Consider the following 19,559-nt stretch of genomic DNA (forward strand, 5'->3'; position numbering starts at 1 on the left):
CACTGCCCTTCATTCAGCTCAGCTGGAAAACTCCGTGACCAACCTCCCTCTTCCTTATCCCTCAGAGCTGATCCATCATGAAGATTATCAGTTTTATTTTCTATGCACTTTCTAATCCCTGTTCTTTATACCACGTCTACCATGACATATGGCACAAGACGTACCTAACCCTAAAAACCTTTCGTTATTTACTTGCAATTCAAATTTAACTGAGCATTGTATATTTTTATTTACTAACTCCGGCCCCAAATAATCTAATGCGAAGGAAGCAAACATAGATGTTCAGACTGCAAATGCTTTGCTCTGGACCAGGCTCTGGGATGGACTGTTTATGCTGTCAGTGTAGGATATTAAGAATCTAGAGACATATATAAATTTATTTGACCTGCATAGCACATTGTATATTTAAATGGCTTTAAAAAAAAAACCAGTTGAGCAAGGTCAAATCACAGAATATTCTGTGAGGTACAGATGAAGTCAGTAGTGGAAAAACAAAATGTTTCTGTAGTTTGACATTAGCTGACTCGTCTCCTAAAACTTTGATAATGATATCATTCCCCTAGGAAAGTCGAAGTGCTGAAATTCTTCACATATTTTGTAAATTTATGTGTTACCGAAAAACTGAAAGCTACCCAACATGAAAGATACCGTCAGGTTCCCTCCGAGCCTAGCAGAATACTACATCATGCATGACCTGTTTTTGAAATGGAATTTTGTGAAAAATAGCAAAACACCTTTTCTGGCTCCTTTTCTCTTTACTGCTCACACTTGACATATTCCTTAGGTGATCTCAGTAGCCCCCATCATGGCAATGAGATTCTGAAATCTGCATTCTTAGCAGGGGATTGTAGTGTCAGGCAATAGAATCAACTCTGGCTGAGGATATGAGAGTGGTCACCTATTTCTCAAAGAGTTCAGAGAGGCAGGCTAAGCTCAATGCCCATTTGCATTGTGAATTCCGTTCTAGAAGAAATCCCACTGCTGTTGCCATCTAACAACCATGCCACAGTTGGGCAACTGCCTCAGCTTGCACCAGTAACAGCTCGCGACTGGCCAAGATCTGCCGCCGCTGCCAGTTAGAGCTGGATGCCGGCGCCGCCATACTTGCCAAAGATGTCTTCCCTCCACAACCACTTTCTCACGGTGCCTCCTTGCCGTTTTGGGTGAGGGGCTCTGCGCCCCACCGGTAGGAAAGATGGGGAACCCGAATTCTGGCTTCTAGCATGGGGAAGCACAACTCATAATTTTGAAAACTTTCCAAATACACAGGAAGGGTGTCTGAAAGATACTGAGTAGCAACCAAGAGGAGAAATGTTCTCTACTCTTGTAAGCAACAAACCACATTTTGCAAACACCCTGCTCAATGGAGCTGATGATTAAGACTCAGGTTGTGTAGTCACGTGCTAGGGATTCAGTTCCAGCTTTTCCTCTTACTTACAGGAAGATTGAACAAGTTAGCCCTGCTGTGGGGCCATCTTCTCATCTGTAAAGTAGACACACTAATACCATTCATCTCACAGGCTGGTGGAAGGGACAAAATGAGGAAAGTAAATATCCTTTCACTTGGCGGTGATGGAGTTTTCATCCCCACAGGACAGCTTCTCCTCCTCATTATGAATATTGTAAATATAGATCTCTTATCTCTTTCTTTTGAAGTCTTTTTAGTTAACAACCAATTTGAGGATTTAAGAAAAGATTCTAAATTTTTTCTAACTTTTTCTGTAGTGTTTTCTTATTCACCTAAAGATACTTTTCCTAGTGAAAAAGGGATGCCAACATTCCTTTTCTTAAACTTTTTTCCTCTTATCTGTCTGATTATATTGCAAAAAATTTAGAAATGCAGGAAAAGCAGAAAGATGGAGATAAAAAATAGCTCAAAATTCAACTATCTAGAGATAGCCAGTATTCATGGCGTGCCATATATTTGTCTGTGAGGAACTCTTTTGTATCAGCCTTGGGAATCACAGATTCATGGAGCTGGGAGCAACCATAATGACCAGGAACCACGTGGTTTGAATTCCCCTCCATTCCCAACGGTGGCAGCAAGCCCTCAGGCCTTCTCTTCAGAACTACCTTCATCTGTGTTTTCTCCAGCCTCCCATTGGAGGGGAAAGGTCACGTGAAGCCTTTGTTGCCAGGCTGCAGGTTCTACTCATCAATTTTGTGTTGGGAGGCTTCAAATTTTATGTGGCAGCCTCATGTTTCTGAACAGGGGAGCAGAGAATTCTGGGAAATGTTATTTGTCTCAGCGGGAGCCTTTAAAAGAGTAAGAGGGTAAGAAAATTACTCTTTTATTGCGAGGTTTGCCAAATGATCTCTGAGAAGCTGTGATATCATTCACAGGCTGTGCCAAGCTGGATCGAAACTGCTCATCTTGGCAGACATCTCGAGTGAGCGTGTAATTCCTCGGGGTTGGTATGGGCCTTTATCAGAAATAGTTCCATAGGCAGTATTTACATAACTGTGGTGGAGTGTGAGAATAAACACAGCTGTGGCATTGCCCTAAATATTTCTATTCAGCGGAGAATTAAAAGAACTTTATCGCTGAACTACAGATAAATACAATTCATCAAGCATTGGTCAGTTCAACTGGGGAACAAAACAGGAGTCGTAAAAGACTGTCCTGCTGAAAATAGCTCCAATCAACTGTCCTAACTTTATTGCTCCTTGAGGTGCTTCCTCCCTCCTCTTTCCCAGCTCCAGAAATGTAGGACTCATCAGCTTGCAAGGAGGTTGTCTAGATTTTTTTTTCTTTTTTCTTTTTTTTTTTTTAATGCCAGGAGGGGAGTAGAAGACACCCTCATTTACTGAGCAGGGGTTACTATGTCCCTCATTTCAGGAGGGTTTTCTTTGTCATTCTGGTTGTAGAATTGAATGTTGGTGGGGGTAAGAATATTTTTTGGTGTTTTTTGTTTGTTTGTTTTGTTTTGTTTTTGCCAAGGAAAAAACTGTGTAACTCCCACATGCCATTGAAATGGAAGCATGATTGCCGTAGTCCTAAGTGATCTGCATCTTACGAGTTACTTTCAACACCTCCATATTTCACACATTAACGCAGTTCCCATTCAACTATGCGCAAAAAGATGGTTATACCGTGTATGAGTTTTCTAAGACCACCACGACAAAGTGGGCACTGACCGGGAAGCTTAAAGCAACAGAAATGTACTCTCTCTCCGTTTTGGAGGCCGGACATGTGAAATCAAGGAGTTGGCGGGGCTGTTCCCTCCAGAAGCTTTGAGGGAGAAACCACCCCATGCCTCTGTCCTAGCTTCCGGTACTTGCCGATCTTTGGCAGTTGTTGACTGTGGACGCATCACTCCAGGCTCTATGGCCATCTTCACATTGCCTTTCTTCTCTGTGTCTCCATGTCTTTTCTGTCTCTTACAATGACAGGTCCTTGGATTTAGGACCCACTCTAATTCAGTGGGTAGCTGAGTGAGATAAGAATCTCCTCACCATCCTTGCTCTAATTACTTCGCCAAGACTCTGTTTCCGAACCAGTCACATTCTGAGGTTCTGGGCAGTCATGAATTTGGAATGATGCTATTCATCCTGCTATATACATGGTGAGCTTCGTGGGGATAGGGACGCCCAACACATGCTATAAACACCGCGAGTTCTCTTGAAAACTCACGTATAGACACAGCATATCTTTGTGTACATGTATTAAGAAATCACCGCATGTTTCCAGCTCCATTTTGTAACTCAAGAGATTTACTTGGATTTTGTTTCAATGTGCATGCCTTGTGTCTTTATTAATGGTGTAGCTAGGAAAGGACTAACTTGCTCATATGGGCCGACAGTTCGAAAGCATTGTCTTCACTAATATAGTGCCTTTTCCCAGCTACTGAGCCTACAGAAGAGTCTTAAAATGCTGAAAGCATACATGGCACCTGCTAATGTCAGGATTTACAAGTCGCAAAGCGCTTTCACAATTATTATCTCATTTGATGCTCTAGTAACCCCGTGAAGGTTTTATTATTATCACTTCCGTTATTATCGTCATTATCACTTCATCATCATTATCATCATCACCATCCCGCCCCTGTTGTCCAGGGGATAAAGAAACTCAAGCCTCATAGAAATTATGTGACCTATTTGTGGTCAGTGAGTCAGCACTCGTAGTTGTATTTGACAATCCAATTCAAATAGGTTTGTGCAAAAAGGGGACCATAGGAGAAAAGTACAAGGATATGCTGTGTGTCAGGTATGGCTGGATCCAGGCCTCTCAGCTTTGTTTTCCTTTGTGTTGGCTTCATTGTAGGCAGACCCTCTCCTTTTGATGGCAAGATGGCCTTCAGTAGATCCATGATTTTCTCTGACCCCACAGTAGATGTGATAAGGAAAAAACATCTCCTGGGCAGTTACTCCTACAGAAATCCTGGGCCAGATCTCCACAAAGCTAATTAGATCACACCTACAACACTCAAACCATTGAGCCCCCAAACCACTGAGGCTGAGAATGGGGGTAAAGCCTTTTGCCAGAAAGGGGAATGGAAACTGGGTAGACAGAATCACAGATGTGATTGTGTCACTCACAAGTGACAGAGCTTGGATTTGAGACAAGGTTGTTGGAACCTACAGCCCGGTCCTCCTGCTCTTCCTCCTCCTCCTCCTTCTCCTCCTCCTCCATCACCATCCCAATACAGTGAATACACAATGGATACCTGGGACAAAATTCAGAAGACAGAATATGAGAGAGCAAAGTCTCCTTTCTAATCTTGTCTTCTTTTCACCCAATTTCCCTCCTCGTCGAACCCTCCTGGATACATTTCCCAGCCTAGTGTCCACATTTACAAGCATTTATAAATATCAGCTTGACATCAGTGATAGGACACTACTCTCACTGTTCTGTCCCGTGCTTTTTCTTTTTATAAAAGATTTTATTTTATTTATTATTTTTTTTAAGAGAGGTGGGCTGGAGGGAAGAGGGTAGAGAACATCTTAAGCAAACTCCGCCCTCAACACACAGCCCCGTGTGGAGCTCTTGAACTCACAATTCAGAGATCGTGGCTTGAGCTAAAACCAAGAGTTGGTCTGCCTGTCTCACTGAGCCCCCCAGATACCCCTGCCCTGTGTTTTCTTTGCTTCCATTGTCTCATGCATTTGGGGTCCCCCGACTTTAATGACTTCAGCTCCCCAGCCACAGTAGCGTTTCCACCCCTAGGCCTTTTCTAATTTCCCTTTGTTTCCCGTCCGCACGCCTTACCTCCTCTATTTCTACTTCATTTCTTCATCTCTATCTCCTTCCGTACATTTACAGATGGACGAAGTACTTACTGGAGTTGAAATTGCTTTTGAAAAATGGGCTATGTGAAATATATGAAAATGGTTCTTTTATATATGTTATCAGCAAAATATTTCCAGAAGGTAAAACAATTCCCCATCTCCTTTCACCCTCACCGTTGCCAGTTAGTTCAGCCATTGAGAAAACAAAGGGGCCTTGGCAGATGCTTGTAGCTCCAGTGTTGGCCCAAATTCCTATCAGCATCCTGAACGTGGGTCTCATGGGGCTCTTTTAGGTAGAACAGAGGTAAAGGGGATAACAGGGGTTGGATTCTCAAGTTTACCCCAAATCATCCAAGCTCTTGCAGAAGACACTCATGCCTCTCCCCAAAGTTACCCTTCCTTTTCCATCCCAGGATGTTAGGAATAGTCCTTGTTTACTTTTTTTGTTTTTCCTGCATCTGGATTTTCCTTCAAGTCCACACTGGACTTGGGGAAAGAGTTGAACCAAAGCCAATCCTGGAGAACTCTCCCCGCCATGGGGGTGGGGGTTGCTCTCCTTGTGTTGCACGCCTTTGGGAAGACTATCCATTGCAAACCAGAATCGATCAAGACCGGTTGGCATTGTGAAAGCTCGTGTACACGTTATCTCATTTGGTCTCTCCAAAAATCTTAAGAGGCAAGGCTACTGAGCCATTTTACAGATAAGGAAATTGAGGCTTCGGGAGGTTAGTGACTTGTGTGATGCCTCACAAGCCAACAAACTTTAGAGCCAGCCTGACCCCAAACCCCACGTGTTTCACAGCTTCCATCTGGCATGTGTGCTTTAAATTGGTGATAAAGTAGGCTGGTGAAGAAGGAAGGATGACACTGCCTGCCTGGGAATGGAATCTTGGACTTTCTTTCTCTAGCTCTTCATACTCTAAAACGTACACTGACAGGATCACATTTTGGTAAAGGGAGCTTCAGTGACAAATTAGGCCAAAGTGTGTGTATTTGAGACCAGGTCATAAAAAGAAGAGCAACTCCTTCTTGCTTTCCGGGGGAAACCAGCTACTATGCCATGAAGAAATTCAGTGACCTCTGGAAGAGCTCACATTGCGGGGAACTGAGGCCTCCCCACCAACAGCCAAATGAGTGCACCATCTAAGAAGTGGAGCCCCAAGTAAGCCTTCAGATGCCTGAAGCTGCAGCTGACACCCTGCCCGAAAACTCACAAGAGTCCTTGAACCAGAACCACCCAACTGAGCCACTCTCCAATTCACATGCCACAGAAACTGTGAAATAATAAATGTTTTGCAGCCATTGGCCACTAAATTCAGGGGGAGGCTGTTACTCAGCAGTGGATAGCTGATACATTGCCTGCCCAGAAGCCTTCTGGTAACAGTCAGCTATAGGCACAGCTTTAGGGCGCCTGGGTGGCTCAGTGGGTTAAGCCGCTGCCTTCGGCTCAGGTCATGATCTCAGGGTCCTGGGATCGAGGCCCGCATCGGGCTCTCTGCTCAGCAGGGAGCCTGCTTCCTCCTCTCTCTCTGCCTGATTGTGATCTCTCTCTGTCAAATAAATAAATAAAATCTTTAAAAAAAATAAATAAAATAAAATAAAATAAAAATATATAGGCATAGCTTTACAGGGGACTTGAACTTGGGCTCAGAGAGGCCTGCCATGGTCCTTAATCAATATAATTTATGGAACATTTATTTTTTTTATTTTAAAGATTTTATTTATTTATTTGAGAGAGAGAGAGAAAGAACAAACAGAGGGTATGGGCAGAGGGAAAGGGAGAAGCAGACTCCCTGCTGAGCAGGGAGCCCCATCCAGAAGCTCGATCCCAGAGGCCTACGATCATGACCTGAACCGAAAACAGACGCTTAATCAACTGAGCCACCCAGGTGCCCCTAATTTATGGAACACTTAAAGTGAATACTGGAAATACTGGAAATTCCTACTCAGTAGATCTGGAATGGGGTCCAAAGCATCTGTGTTTAGTCAAGTGATTCAAAACAAAAGCAAAAACCTATTCAGGGGTTTCTGAAGAACACTTTTGATTGAGAACTTCTGTCATCTTTTTTCATTTTCCTTTTTTAACTATAAAAAGCCACAGGTCGCTCTATTGTGTCCTCTGAGTTCTTTCTTTGGGGTTGCAAAGATTGGAGGAGCTCAGTGCACCTTTCGGCTACTGGGAACCCTGGCAACCAACCAAGCTCAGGGCTTCTTATGAACTCCTAGAGCAACCTCCCTCAAACTTGAGTTGCATCAAACTTACCTGGAGGGTGATTCCTGGGTCCCACTCCCAGAATTCCTAATTCCGTGCCTTCAGAGTTAGATCCGAGGATTTGCTTTTCTAGTTAAGTTCCCTAGTTGGTGCTGCTGCCGGTGGGCATCACTTTGAGAACCACCACTAAAAGCACAGGACCTGTTTGCCCCGGAAATAGTCCAAGATCCTCCCTGTATTTCAGGCAACAGCAGCCAGGGAAGACTAAAACAAACAGATTTTGGCTGAGATAAAAGTAATCTCTGGTAATAGAAATCCAAATAGGGGCGATTTGGTTGGGGGTGGGGAGGTAATAACTGGGAAGGGGGCATGAAGGGGACTTCTGGGACCCCGCATGTCATGTCCCGTTCCTTGATCTGAGTGGCGGTTCTACAAATGTATTCCCTTTGCAAAAGTACATTTGTGCACTGCGATTTGTACACTTTTCTGTCTGCAGGTTATACTTGAAAAGTTTACTTAAAAATTAGTGATGATAAATGCTGTGAGGGCCTGGGAGAAACAGGTCTCTGTATCATTAGCCTGTACCTTTGTTTGCAAGTCAGCTTTCCTCTGGGGACAGGCTGGCAACCCAACAAAGATGTTCTTTGTTTCCTTTCTTCCTTGCTGGAATATCATTTGTGTCTGTGTATGTGATATCTGGGGAGTGGCGGCTTCCCAAACCATCATTTGTTTAAAAACAAATCCGGATCTTCAAAAGAAAATAGCGTAAATGAAATAGTTGCAGGATTTCAATTTCTAGAATAGCGGATCATGTTAGAATAAATTGAAAAACACACTGAGGGGCACCTGGCTGGTTCAGTCAGTGGAGTCCTGCAACTCTCAATCTTGGAGGTTGTGGGTCTGAGCCCCATGTGGGGGTAGGGAGGACTTACAAATAAAATACTGGGGTGCCTGGGTCAGTGAGGTGTCCAACTCTTGATGTCAGCTCAAGTCTTGATCTCAGTGTCATGAGTTCGAGCCCCACGTTGGGCTCTATGCTGGCCAGGGTGCCTACTTGAAAAAAAAATCATTAAAATAAGGAAAAAAGAGAAAAAGAAAAGCACATGAATGCTTTTTGAGAACCCTGGTTGGTATTTGACTATGTAACTTTACTGAAGAGTGAGATCTGCAAGCAAGAATTACCTCTTGTTTCTTTGAAAAGTGCCCAAAAGGCACGAGATTTTTTTTTCTTCTGAGGACAGATGTCACCTGAAGAAGTCCCCGTTTTATCACACACACACACACACACACACACACGCCAAAAGCCTTAGGAGTCTTTGTGAGGAGCCTCGTTTTGCAAATTTTTGACCAAAAAAAGCGCTAATTTTTGCTAAAACTCCCCCAGAGACATTCTACTTTCTAATTCATTCCTTTTCTACAATTTTAGTTTGTGAGTAAAAAGGTTTACTTGCTCTACAAGTTTGGTTTCGAATGTTAACGAGGCCAGGTTGTGTTGGGACTTCCGATTTTCAGGGGATCTGCAAATTGTTATTTTGAAACTCAGGACACTACTGAGCATGAGACTGAGACTTCAGACAGCTGTGCAAGAAAACGAGTGCCCCCCTATGGGATGTCGTCCCTTTTAAAGGAGAGACACTGTAATACAGTAGCTAAATTCCTGGGATTTGGAGCCTAACCAACCTAGATTTGAATCCTAACATCACTGTGTGGCCTTGGGTAACTTCTCTCTCCCTCCAAACTGTAGTTTTTTCCTTCTATTAAATTGGACTCATAGTAATCAGTCCTAGAGAAATGAGGAGGTCCATAAGTAAATAGTAAACATTCAACGCTTGGTAGCATAATAATTAAGGGACGAAGTAACAAATGGATCATTTTTCTTCAGTTTTGAACTTTCCCAATTCCTCTCTTTCTGGTGCAAACGTCAATGTAAAAATATTTACTTGGATGTATACATGAATGAATAAATGTGGGTTTTTTTCTCTCCCTGCAATACAAATGAGCTGTGTAAAAAGTACAGGCGCGAAGGACAGGTTAATGGTTGCTGGGGATTTGGGGGTGACAGTGGCGAGGCGAGCATTGTAACTGTCAGGAGTGGCTGGAGGGAGGGTTTGTGGGATTGGAATAGTCGTGTGTTCCGAGTGTTGTGATTCACAGGAGACAAAGTGGCACAAAAACACCACACCTACGTTGTACCAATGTCAGTTTCCATATTGTATTCCATAACCTGAGGGAAAAACTGGGAGAAGGTTATAATGGACAGAGGGTTCCATTATACAGTCCATATATACTGTTTTTGCAATATCTTGTTAATCTAGGAGTACTTAAAAAAAATCTATCTAGAACTTCCTTTTACCATAATCACAGTATGCAAATCTCATTTATATCTCAGGTGGTCCCTGTGGACCTCCAGGGTAGGCTTGGTGTTTGACTTTTGCCTGCTTGCTTGCTTTCTTTCTTTCTTTCTTTCTTTCTAAAGATTTTCTTTATTTATTTGACAGAGAGAGAGATCACAAGCAGGCAGAGAGGCAGACAGAGAGAGAGAGAGAAGGAAGCAGGCTCGCTGTTGAGCAGAGAGCCCGATGTGGGACTCGATCCCGGGACCCCGAGATCATGACCTGAGCCGGCTTAACCCACTGAGCCACCCAGGCGCCCTCTTTCTTTCTTCTTCTGCCTTAAAGAGAGCCCTTAGTGTACCTCTCTCCTCCACTATTACCCCTTCCTAGGCCGATTCATTTCTTCATTACACATGCCCAAGGATTAAATGGTAGGAAGTGTGCCACAGACAGGATTCCGAAGGAATGCAAAGTGTGGTCATCTTTCGTTCTTAAATATTGACAGTTACCTCTGAACAGTAGGATGAAGCATGTACTAGCTATTTCCAGTCGCCTTCCTGTGTTAGCAGCAAGCATGTAAGTATATTCTTAAAATCTTGAGGATTGAGAGGCAAAGCAAATTAGTATCAGCTCAAAGTTTGGAAGTCCTGAAATGATACTGTGGATAAGCCAGTCAGCTGAATAACAGGAAAACCAGACATCCTTAATTCAGGTGATCTGGGGGTTGAATAACTGTGTCCCCAGTATCTAGACCAATGCCTTAGCTCTCGGTGGATGTTTGTGGATAAACAAATAAGTGAAGGAATGAATGAATGAATGAGGGGAGCATTAAGATAAACCGGGCAAAGCTGGCAAAGTCCGAAAGCAAGAGGTGAATTTAATTCACCTTTGTGTCCCAGGACTTGGCAAAGCATGACCTACTAGGGAGCATTCTAACCCTTCTCTCTCTGTGTCTCTAGGCAGCTTGAAATCCACTCTCCAGATGCAAAGCACACGGTGATCCTAAGGAGCAAGGACTCCGCCACTGCCCAGGCCTGGTTCAGTGCCATCCATTCCAACGTTAGTGACCTGCTGACCCAAGTGATCGCGGAGGTCAGAGAGCAGCTGGGGAAAACGGGCATTGCTGGGAGCCGAGAGATCAGGCATCTCGGCTGGCTTGCAGATAAGGTAAGGAAAAGGCTCCCTCGGGAGTAGATATTCCTGCCCCCTTGCCCCTACCCCTGGGTACGCCCAGCACTTGTGGCAACCATGCTTTCAGTTGCCTTGTTCCATAGGCTGGATCTCTCATTTGCGTACTGTTTGGACTTTCTGTCCAGCTCCAGCAGGCTTGTGTCGTACATGGCAGTGGGTGGGGCGCTGTGTCCTAATCAGCTTTGATTCCCCCACGTAGAGTCCAGTATGTTGCAGATTGCAGGTGTTAGCAGATTGGTGAATGGGTGAGTGAGGGAGTAGATGCGTAGCTTGACTGTCACACACGTGAAGGTGAGGGAAAATAACTCAAACGTGCAATGGACCTTTTGCCTTGTGAGGTGAGGAAGTGGAAAGGTTGCTTAAAAAGGGGGTTCCTGTGAGTTTTCATGAACCTGCTTATTAATAATGTAGATATGAGAGGGTGCCTGGGTGGCTCAGTGGGTTAAAGCCTCTGCCTTCCGCTCAGGTCATGATCTCAGGGTCCTGGGATTGAGCCCCGCATCGGGCTCTCTGCTCAGCGGGGAGCCTGCTTCCCCCTCTCTGTCTCTGCCTGCCTCTCTGTCTGCTTGTGATCTCTGTCTGTCATATAAATAAATAAAATCTTTTTAAAAAATAATGTAGATATGTTCATTTAAAGTAATAGCAATAATAACAAAGAGCCTTAGCAACTACCAGGTGTGGACTCTTTTGATATGTTATCTTATATTTTATCTGTATTCTAAAGCCAGCAGGCCCTGAAGGTCGTCATCTGTGAGCTCCTGTTTTGTGCAGGGCCAGGTACTAGGCAGGAGTAAAGTATTTAAGGATGAATGAAGATTTAATCTTTCTTCTCACGGAGGACAGTGACTATGGAAAAGGACCTGGGGACATGTTAACACTGTCCCTCTGATTTCTTTTCCCAAGCTACATGATACCTTAAAGACAGTAAAACTCACTTTGCAGCCGTCTGCTGGGAGTTAACCCTTCTCTTCATGTCAAAGCATTCAGCCTTTGCCATTATCTATACCTGACTGCTGTCCCTTGAACTTGACCTGGAGTGCTCAGGAACACTGGGCTTTTGGACCAGTCTGACCTCCCAGTGACTCACATTGTAATAGGCAGTAAATGGGAATGATGATTGTCGGCAATAAACAGCTTTCCTGCGGGGGAACCATGTCATCTGAGAAGGCCCAGTCAAACAGCACTTGAAAATAATACTTTAACACAGCATTAGGCTGTTTTTCCACCATTGTTCTTTGTTTGTACCAGTTCATGCCTGGGTCTCAGCCACAAAGTTCAACACAGAGTGGGTTGTTTGATTTGGTGTTGTCCCATCTCAAACAGAGTTCAAAGGATGAAAGGAACAGTGCAGGTGGTGGTAGCACTGAAAGTGTAATAAACAACGCAGGTAGCCTCTCATGACCTGTGTGCTGGGGTTCTCGATGAAAACAATACAGCAGTTGGGGATGGCATCATTTTATAAGTCAACAGTCTCCAATACTCTCTGCTTTTTACTTCCTCCAATTATGTGGGGGGGGGTCTTTCCATTGAAAATGACAGAAAGCTCAACTCAGCTTGAGCAAAAAAGGGATGTATCGCTTTTGAGAACACATATAGAACAGTACCCAAGGATCAGCTTCAGGCATGGTGGGATCCAGTGATCCAAATAATGTTATTAGGCCTGCTTCTCCATCTTTTTGCACCCTGCCCACTTCATTGGTGTACATGTAGGCAAGCCCTCATCCTTGGCCCGACAGTTCCAGGCCTATGTTTTCCATTACGGCTACTTGTCTACTCGAATAAAAGCCTCTTTGCCCTCATGGTTCCAACAGAAGTCCTGAGATTAAGCCTAATGGAACTGACTTAGATCAGATGTTCACCCTGGGTTGTGCTGAGATCAGTCTCATCCAAACCTTGTGCCCTGAGAAATGAGGAGAGGTGGTTCTCCAGTGGAAAGTTTGGCTGTTGTACAAGGAACAGACTGAATGGATTCTGGGGAAGCCAAAGCAACACAGACATTATCTGCTAGAGGAGGAGAAAAGGATTGGGATGAAAAGGTGAACTCGACTGCTTGGGGCCTGAGTAGATGGGCAGATGTTCTGGCGATCTCAGGGTCCTGGCAGGAAGTGGATGGCAAACTCAAAAGTGATTGGAATGGATTTAATGAAGGAATAACTTGTAAACTGTGGCCAAGGTAAGGAAAACCAGGAAGAGATAGAGAAGCACTCCAGCGCTAACAACAGCAAGAGGCCACAGCCACCCCTTAATCTGAAATGGCAAGAAAAGGAGCCGTTACCTGCAACTAGCTAGACTTGTAGCTATAGAAAAGGGCCACCACTGAGAGCTATGGTCTTTGGGAGGGAAGTACAACCCCTGTGACCCCGCCCACTGATCTCCTGCTGGTGTCTCCCATTGGCTGAGGCTGACCACAGGCCAGAGGCAAGGGAGCCCCTCTGATGCATCTGGATAAGCTGTCTCCAAAGGCATAAGCAGGGGGAAAATGGGTAGAGACTAGACCTGGGGGGGCAAAGGGCGCTGTCGAGCCCACACATCTCTCTACTTCAAAGAGACTGAGATGCTCTCAACTGCTGGAGGTTCTTTTTTTTTTTTTTTTTTTTTTTTTTCCTTTTTTCCCTCCATCTCTTTTTACACAAACTTCATTACTATTTGTGTAGCTGGAAAATAAAATTGTGTCATTAATAATGTTGAAATTTTCCCCAAAGTTTCCATTTTCTCGCTTATAAGTTGTCTGCTTATACCATATTATCAGTAGAGTCATTATTAGGCATTCCCATGGAGCAGGAATAAAGGCTCATAAAAACTCTTTCTGGTTTTAGAATAGTATTGTTCTTCCAATTTCAGGTAATCATTACAGATGTTTCTTCAAATTGTATTATGTGTTGTATTCCTAAGAGCGGTAATGACTTACCATGGACAATTACCAGAAGCAAGAATGTCTTTTATTGCCTTCAGAGCTTCAGAACTTCTGAAAAGATTACCACAGATCAAGTTCTAGGAAAAAATCCAAGCTGGAATCTTTTTTGATTAAATATTTAATACTTAATCCTAGTGTGGAGGCATACAAATGGTTTTCAGCAAAATGTTACAACGAAAGGCAAATCCCTAATACTGTGGCCTTCTTATATTATCACAAATATCAGAGAATTTGCTTGGTATTTGTAAAGCTATAAAGTGTGATCCTATATATATTCAGCTGTAATTTACCTTAAATTGATGTCCTTTGTCTTTTCTTATGCTGTTAATCTTTGATTTTTGTGATTAATAGCAGCAGCTCTGAGCCATGATTTATACATATTAAATTTAATTTCAGATTTTTAGAACTGGCATTTACATGAGCTAAAATAATACAAAACAACAACAACAACTTCCCTTTTAAAATCCTGTCTGTGGGGCACCTGGGTGGCTCAGATGGTTAAGCATCTGCCTTTGGCTCAGGTCATGATCTCAGGGTCCTGGGATTGAGCTCCACATTGGGGTTCCAGGCCAACAGGGAGTGTGTTTCTCCTTACCCCTCTGCCTCTCCCCCTGTTTGTGTGCTCTGTCTCTGTCTCTCTCTCTCTCTTGAATGAATAAATAAAATCTTAAAAATAAATAAATAAGATCCTGCCTATGCCAATCCTAAAATTTCCTCTATAGTACACAGAAGGAAAACTTTGTATTAATGTTATTCTTTCCTCTGAGATGGTCTGAGGACTGGAAGAATGGCTCCCACAAAATGGCTAGTCCTTGAGGCAATGGAGAGAGTTCAGTGGTCTCCAAGAGAGGAGAATGAACATGGAAAAAAGTAGAGGCAATGGATTAATATAGCTTGTAGTGAAGGCATGCTAGAGATTGATCTTAAGGCAGGTGAAGGTTCATCAGACACATGTGATACCTTGGGTGGCATCCAATTATGGAAGATTTTAAAAGCTGGATAGATGATTTGAATTTGATTTGGTGGACAAGAGGGAACCTTCATCTACAGTATCAGAGAGAAGGGACTCAGAGGTAATTGCTAGGGACTGAACATTCCTGTCCTCCCCAAATCCATATATTGAAGCAGTCATCCTCAATGTGATGGTATTTGAAGGTCAGACCTTTGAGAGGTCATGAGGCTTGGATGAGGTCATGAGTGTAGAGTCCCCACGAAGGGACTGGTGCCTTTCTTGGGGATGAAGAGACCAGACCACTCTCTCTCCACCATGTGGGATAGAGCAAGATGGTAGCCTTCCAAAGGCCAGGGAGAGGACCCTCACCAGCACCCTGTTCTTATACTTCCCGCCTCCAGAACTATGAGAAACAAGTGCTTGTTGTTTGAGTCACCCAGTCTATGGTAGTCTGTGATAGCAGCCTGAACTGCGACAGTGACCTGAACTGACCTCTTCTTTGTACAGATGAGAAATCTGGGACCCAGAGAATGGAAAGTGTTTGATCTGAAGTCACACTCTAAATCAAGATACAGGAATAATTAAAGAGTGGAAAATGTGATGATATCATTATTTCTCTAATTTTTAAAAGAATCCACTGCAGCTTATCCATTGCAGTTGATTTTAGTCTTTCCTTGAACTCTCGTAGCCATTCTCTGGACTTCCTACAGTGTCAAGGTCAGCACTGGGCCAACTGCCCTTGGGCTGGGGCCATTTTTTTTTTCTTTCTCCTTCACTTCCTGGCCTTCTGAACTGTGACAGTAACAGTCCAGGCCCTGTGCTGCTTTCCCTGTGTGCACACTCAGCTGTAGATGGGTCAAGTGTACCAGTGTGGTTGCTCCCTTGTTTTTCTTGGTCTTAAACCTCTTACCTCCTTCCAAGCCCTATATCCAAAGGGCCTATCTATACCCAAAGGGCGTATCAATGCTGATCTCTAACTGGAATTGTAAAATATAATACGCCCCAAACACAGTCTTTCAGTCATTGTTCTTTCATGTTTTTGCAGTCATTATTACTGAGGTGTTTCAATGGTCCAGTTTCAAACAAGAGAGAAAGAAGTTAGGCTCTGATTCTTGCTACTTAGATAAACGCTAACCAACAGGGAGATGGCGGAATTGTTGGATTTCCTTTTGTGCTCACTCAGTTCTTCAGGTGTTGCCTTTGCTTTACTTTGTTTTCTTAGTTTGCAAACTATTTCTTATCGGATTAAAAACACAGAAACAGCACAGGGAAACAACAACAAAAAATCCAGTTGGGAGCTCTGAGATGCAAATTCAGTTCTCAGCTTTCCTCATTTCCACTTCAGATTTTTTAAAATGGGAACATTTATATAGCTGTGCCTCCCCAGGGTGTTATTGGAGGAAGGGAAGTTGGTAATTAGTATTTATTGTGTGCCTAGTCTGTCGCCTGCAATGTGTTTAAATAATTCCTATCCTATGAGGCTAGCCTGCAGTAAATTCACTCCTCCAGCAAGTGGCAGGGACAATGTGAACCCTTCTTTCCACTCAAGTCCAGAATTTTCCACTAAGCTGAGCTCCTACAGGGACCCAGGGAACATGTGTCCGTCTACATGAAACCACCGGAATCCAAAGTTAGAGCATCATCACATACCAAAAGCATTGCTTCCTCATAAAGAGACATATCAAAAGAACTCAAATATTTTATGTGTGTTTATGAAAATAAAGGGGGTCTTCATCCATTCAGGCTGCTGAAACAGAGTACGGTAGATCAGGTAGCTTATACACAGAAGTTTGTTTCCCGCAGTTCCAGAGTCTGGAGTCTGGGATCAGGACACCCACAGAACTGAATACTGGTAGAGCCCTCTTTCTGATTTATAGACAGCCCTCTCACTGTTGCCTCACTGGGCAGAGAGAAAGGAATGGTAGCTCTCTTCTTCTTTTAAGGACGCTAATCCTATCATGGATTCCACCCTTCTAATCACCTCCCTTGAAGGCCCCACTGCAAATACCATCACATTAGGGCTTCAACCTGTGAATTTGGAAGGGAAGCTATTCAGTCCATAGCAGGGGACATGCTCATATGAGCACAGTGCAACCCTGACTAAAATCTTTTTTTGCTCCTATCCACTTTCATCCGAATCTTGAACTACTTTCATTCCTTTCACGGTCCTAAAAAAGGAAATCCGAGAGAAAGAGATTATTCTCTGTTCTTCCTGTCACACCTCGCTGGCAGGTCTCAGTCTTTATTGTCCCCACAGTGATCCTCTGCCTTTCTCCACTTTCTTCCTGTTTTGTGCTATAGAAGTCCAATGAACAGGACCGACAAAGACTGCAATGGTCTTTGTTAGGACAGGTTAGGGGAAGACTAAAACACACACACACACACACACACACACACACACACACACAGTTGGCCTTGCTTTCAGTGTTTCCAATATCCATGAATTCAGTTATGTTCCAATTTCAGTATATGTGCTGCTGAAGCAAGCACTATGAATTTGGTTATCATGATTCAAATCAATGCCCACAGTCTCTCAACAACACAGTTCATATTTCAGGTACTGTGGTCTCATAACTGCGAGTAATTTTATAAAGTACAGACCTTGCTGCCAGCTCCTCATTCAGAAAATCATTGCGTGAACAGCCGATGTGTGTTGCCTGGTGACCAATCCCGTGATTCTCTCGCGGTCGGTCAGCGACCGGCCACAAATGTGTGTTCATTCACACAGACTGCAAAGCGGGTCTTGGTGTTTCCTCCTTGTTTCCTGGTGATAAATCTATGACGTTTGCTAAGCATGGATAATAGAAAGGGGGAGCTGTCCAAAAAAGATGAAAGTACGGTCAAGTAGAAAGTGATCCTTGTGGAAGTGAGCTTCTGATCAAATGGGAATAGAATTATGGAAGAACGGGTTGACCCTGGGAGGTTGGGGGCCAGTGCTGTTCCAGAGAATCTTGCTTTGCGTGCAGAAGGCAGTGAAGAAAGGATGAAGATGCCCCAGAAGAAGTGAGAAGCTTCCCAGTGTGGGAGCGCTCCGAGACATTTCGCCTCGCTGAAAGTAGAAAGGATAAAATGTTGCCGGCTGATCCAGACTTAGAAAGGAGTAGGATGGCTTGTCAAGGCCGGGAAAAGACGCTCACTGAGAACCTCACTTGCGTGATGAGGAGAAGGCAACAAGCCCTGTTCACACTGCACTCAAGTTTTCGACAAAGGAATAAAATACATGAATTCTCAATCTTCCTAATGTCTTAAGGGATAGGTTACTAAGTAAATAGGTTTGACTACTTTTTTCATTTCCCTGTATATCTACAGTTGACAGAAAGACCATTTTTAATGTTTCAATAAAAAATTTTAAGTGTCCAGAGAACAATACTAATTTTTCCACGCGACGGAGAGCACTCGGTATGGTTTCAGCTCGCACATTTTTATTGGCCAGCACTGCTGTGCCAAGGCAGAACTGTCTCTCTCTCTCTCTCCACCTATCCATCTGGCCCTATACCTGTTCATCCATCCGTGTCCTCCTCCGTCTCTCTCTCATCCCTCTCTCCATCCCTCCGGCTCTCTGTCTCTCCCTATCCATCCGCCTCTATCTACCCGTCTCCCATCTGTCAACATATGTTCCCTATAGCTCACATCATTCCCTAGACCATCATTAATCTTCAGCTCCAACAATAACAATTTATTCATCCACCCAAATGCCGCATGAATATCACCAGTTTCATCCTGTGACTGCAGGGCCCAGCTCCCTTAGAGGAATCTCAAATGCAAATGTGCCATAGCCTTGGTCAGAGTGAAACAAGCTGCCGGTAATCAAGATCTTGACAGTGTAATTAAGGGAACGATATTTCTGGAGCCTCTAAATATATCAGCTTCACCATCTGCCTAAAAATCACCTACGTAGGAATTTCCCACCACTTCCCAGAGTGAAAATAGTCTCTGACCTGAGGGAACTCCCATCAGATAAGTAGAAATAGAACTATGGTCCAGGCTACCCCTGATTTGCCTCATCCCTAAATCAAGTCTGTTTGTTATGCTAGGAAACAGACTGTTAATGCAATTAAGTGCTAATGGGCCTGTTGTGCTGCTTTTAAAAGGCAAGTCATCCAGTTCCGGAGTGATTCACCTCTGAGATGGATCAAGACTGGGGAAAACCAGCAACAGCCTGGTTATCTTCCTGTTAGTCTTCAAAGCCACCGCACACATGTGAATGCAGATTGCGCCCATCTGCCATTCTCTGAGAAATGGGGGCTCTAAAATGGGGGTGGCTAGGTGGGCGGAGAGGCAGCTCTAATGGAAAGATGGAAATATGCCCACTTTGCTGCGTGACTTCACAGCACAATTTGGTAATGGGAGGCCTTGTGGGGCTGATTCCCACCAATTCATATGAGCCCTTCTTGATCTCTTGGGAGACATGTGTAGACCTCAAGATGGAAAGCTCTGTGCCTGGCTGTATGGCCAGCACACTCTGCTCAACTCTATCTTATTGGTCATCACCGATCACCGTGCCTTTATGAAATAGATCTCTTCCAGAAAACCTTCCTCTCTTCAGTAAAGAAAAAAAGATTTTCCTCTTGATTTCCATTACTTGATTATTCTGATCACCTTCTATTCACCCCCTTGGTGAGGGAGAGAGCCTCACCTTGAACAGCAGGAGACGGCAGATCCCATGACCGCAAACACAGGACAGAGGAGCCTGGCGGCAGCTCATTACTGACAATTACTGAGAGCCTG

General features: G+C 43.9%; 1 protein-coding gene across 1 annotated transcript in view; it reads left to right on the plus strand.

Annotated features, from left to right (window-relative positions):
- The window catches only part of SNTB1 (syntrophin beta 1), a 228,459-nt gene that overhangs the window by 132,751 nt on the left and 76,149 nt on the right, over positions 1-19,559 (plus strand). Inside the window, exon 3 of the mRNA XM_082721779.1 lies at positions 10,734-10,941. Within this exon, the coding sequence (XP_082577905.1) occupies positions 10,734-10,941 (208 nt within the window). The remainder of the gene's footprint in view (positions 1-10,733; positions 10,942-19,559) is intronic.

This window comes from Mustela nivalis (assembly GCF_964662115.1).
Source record: "Mustela nivalis genome assembly, chromosome: 2".
Taxonomy (NCBI): domain Eukaryota; kingdom Metazoa; phylum Chordata; class Mammalia; order Carnivora; family Mustelidae; genus Mustela; species Mustela nivalis.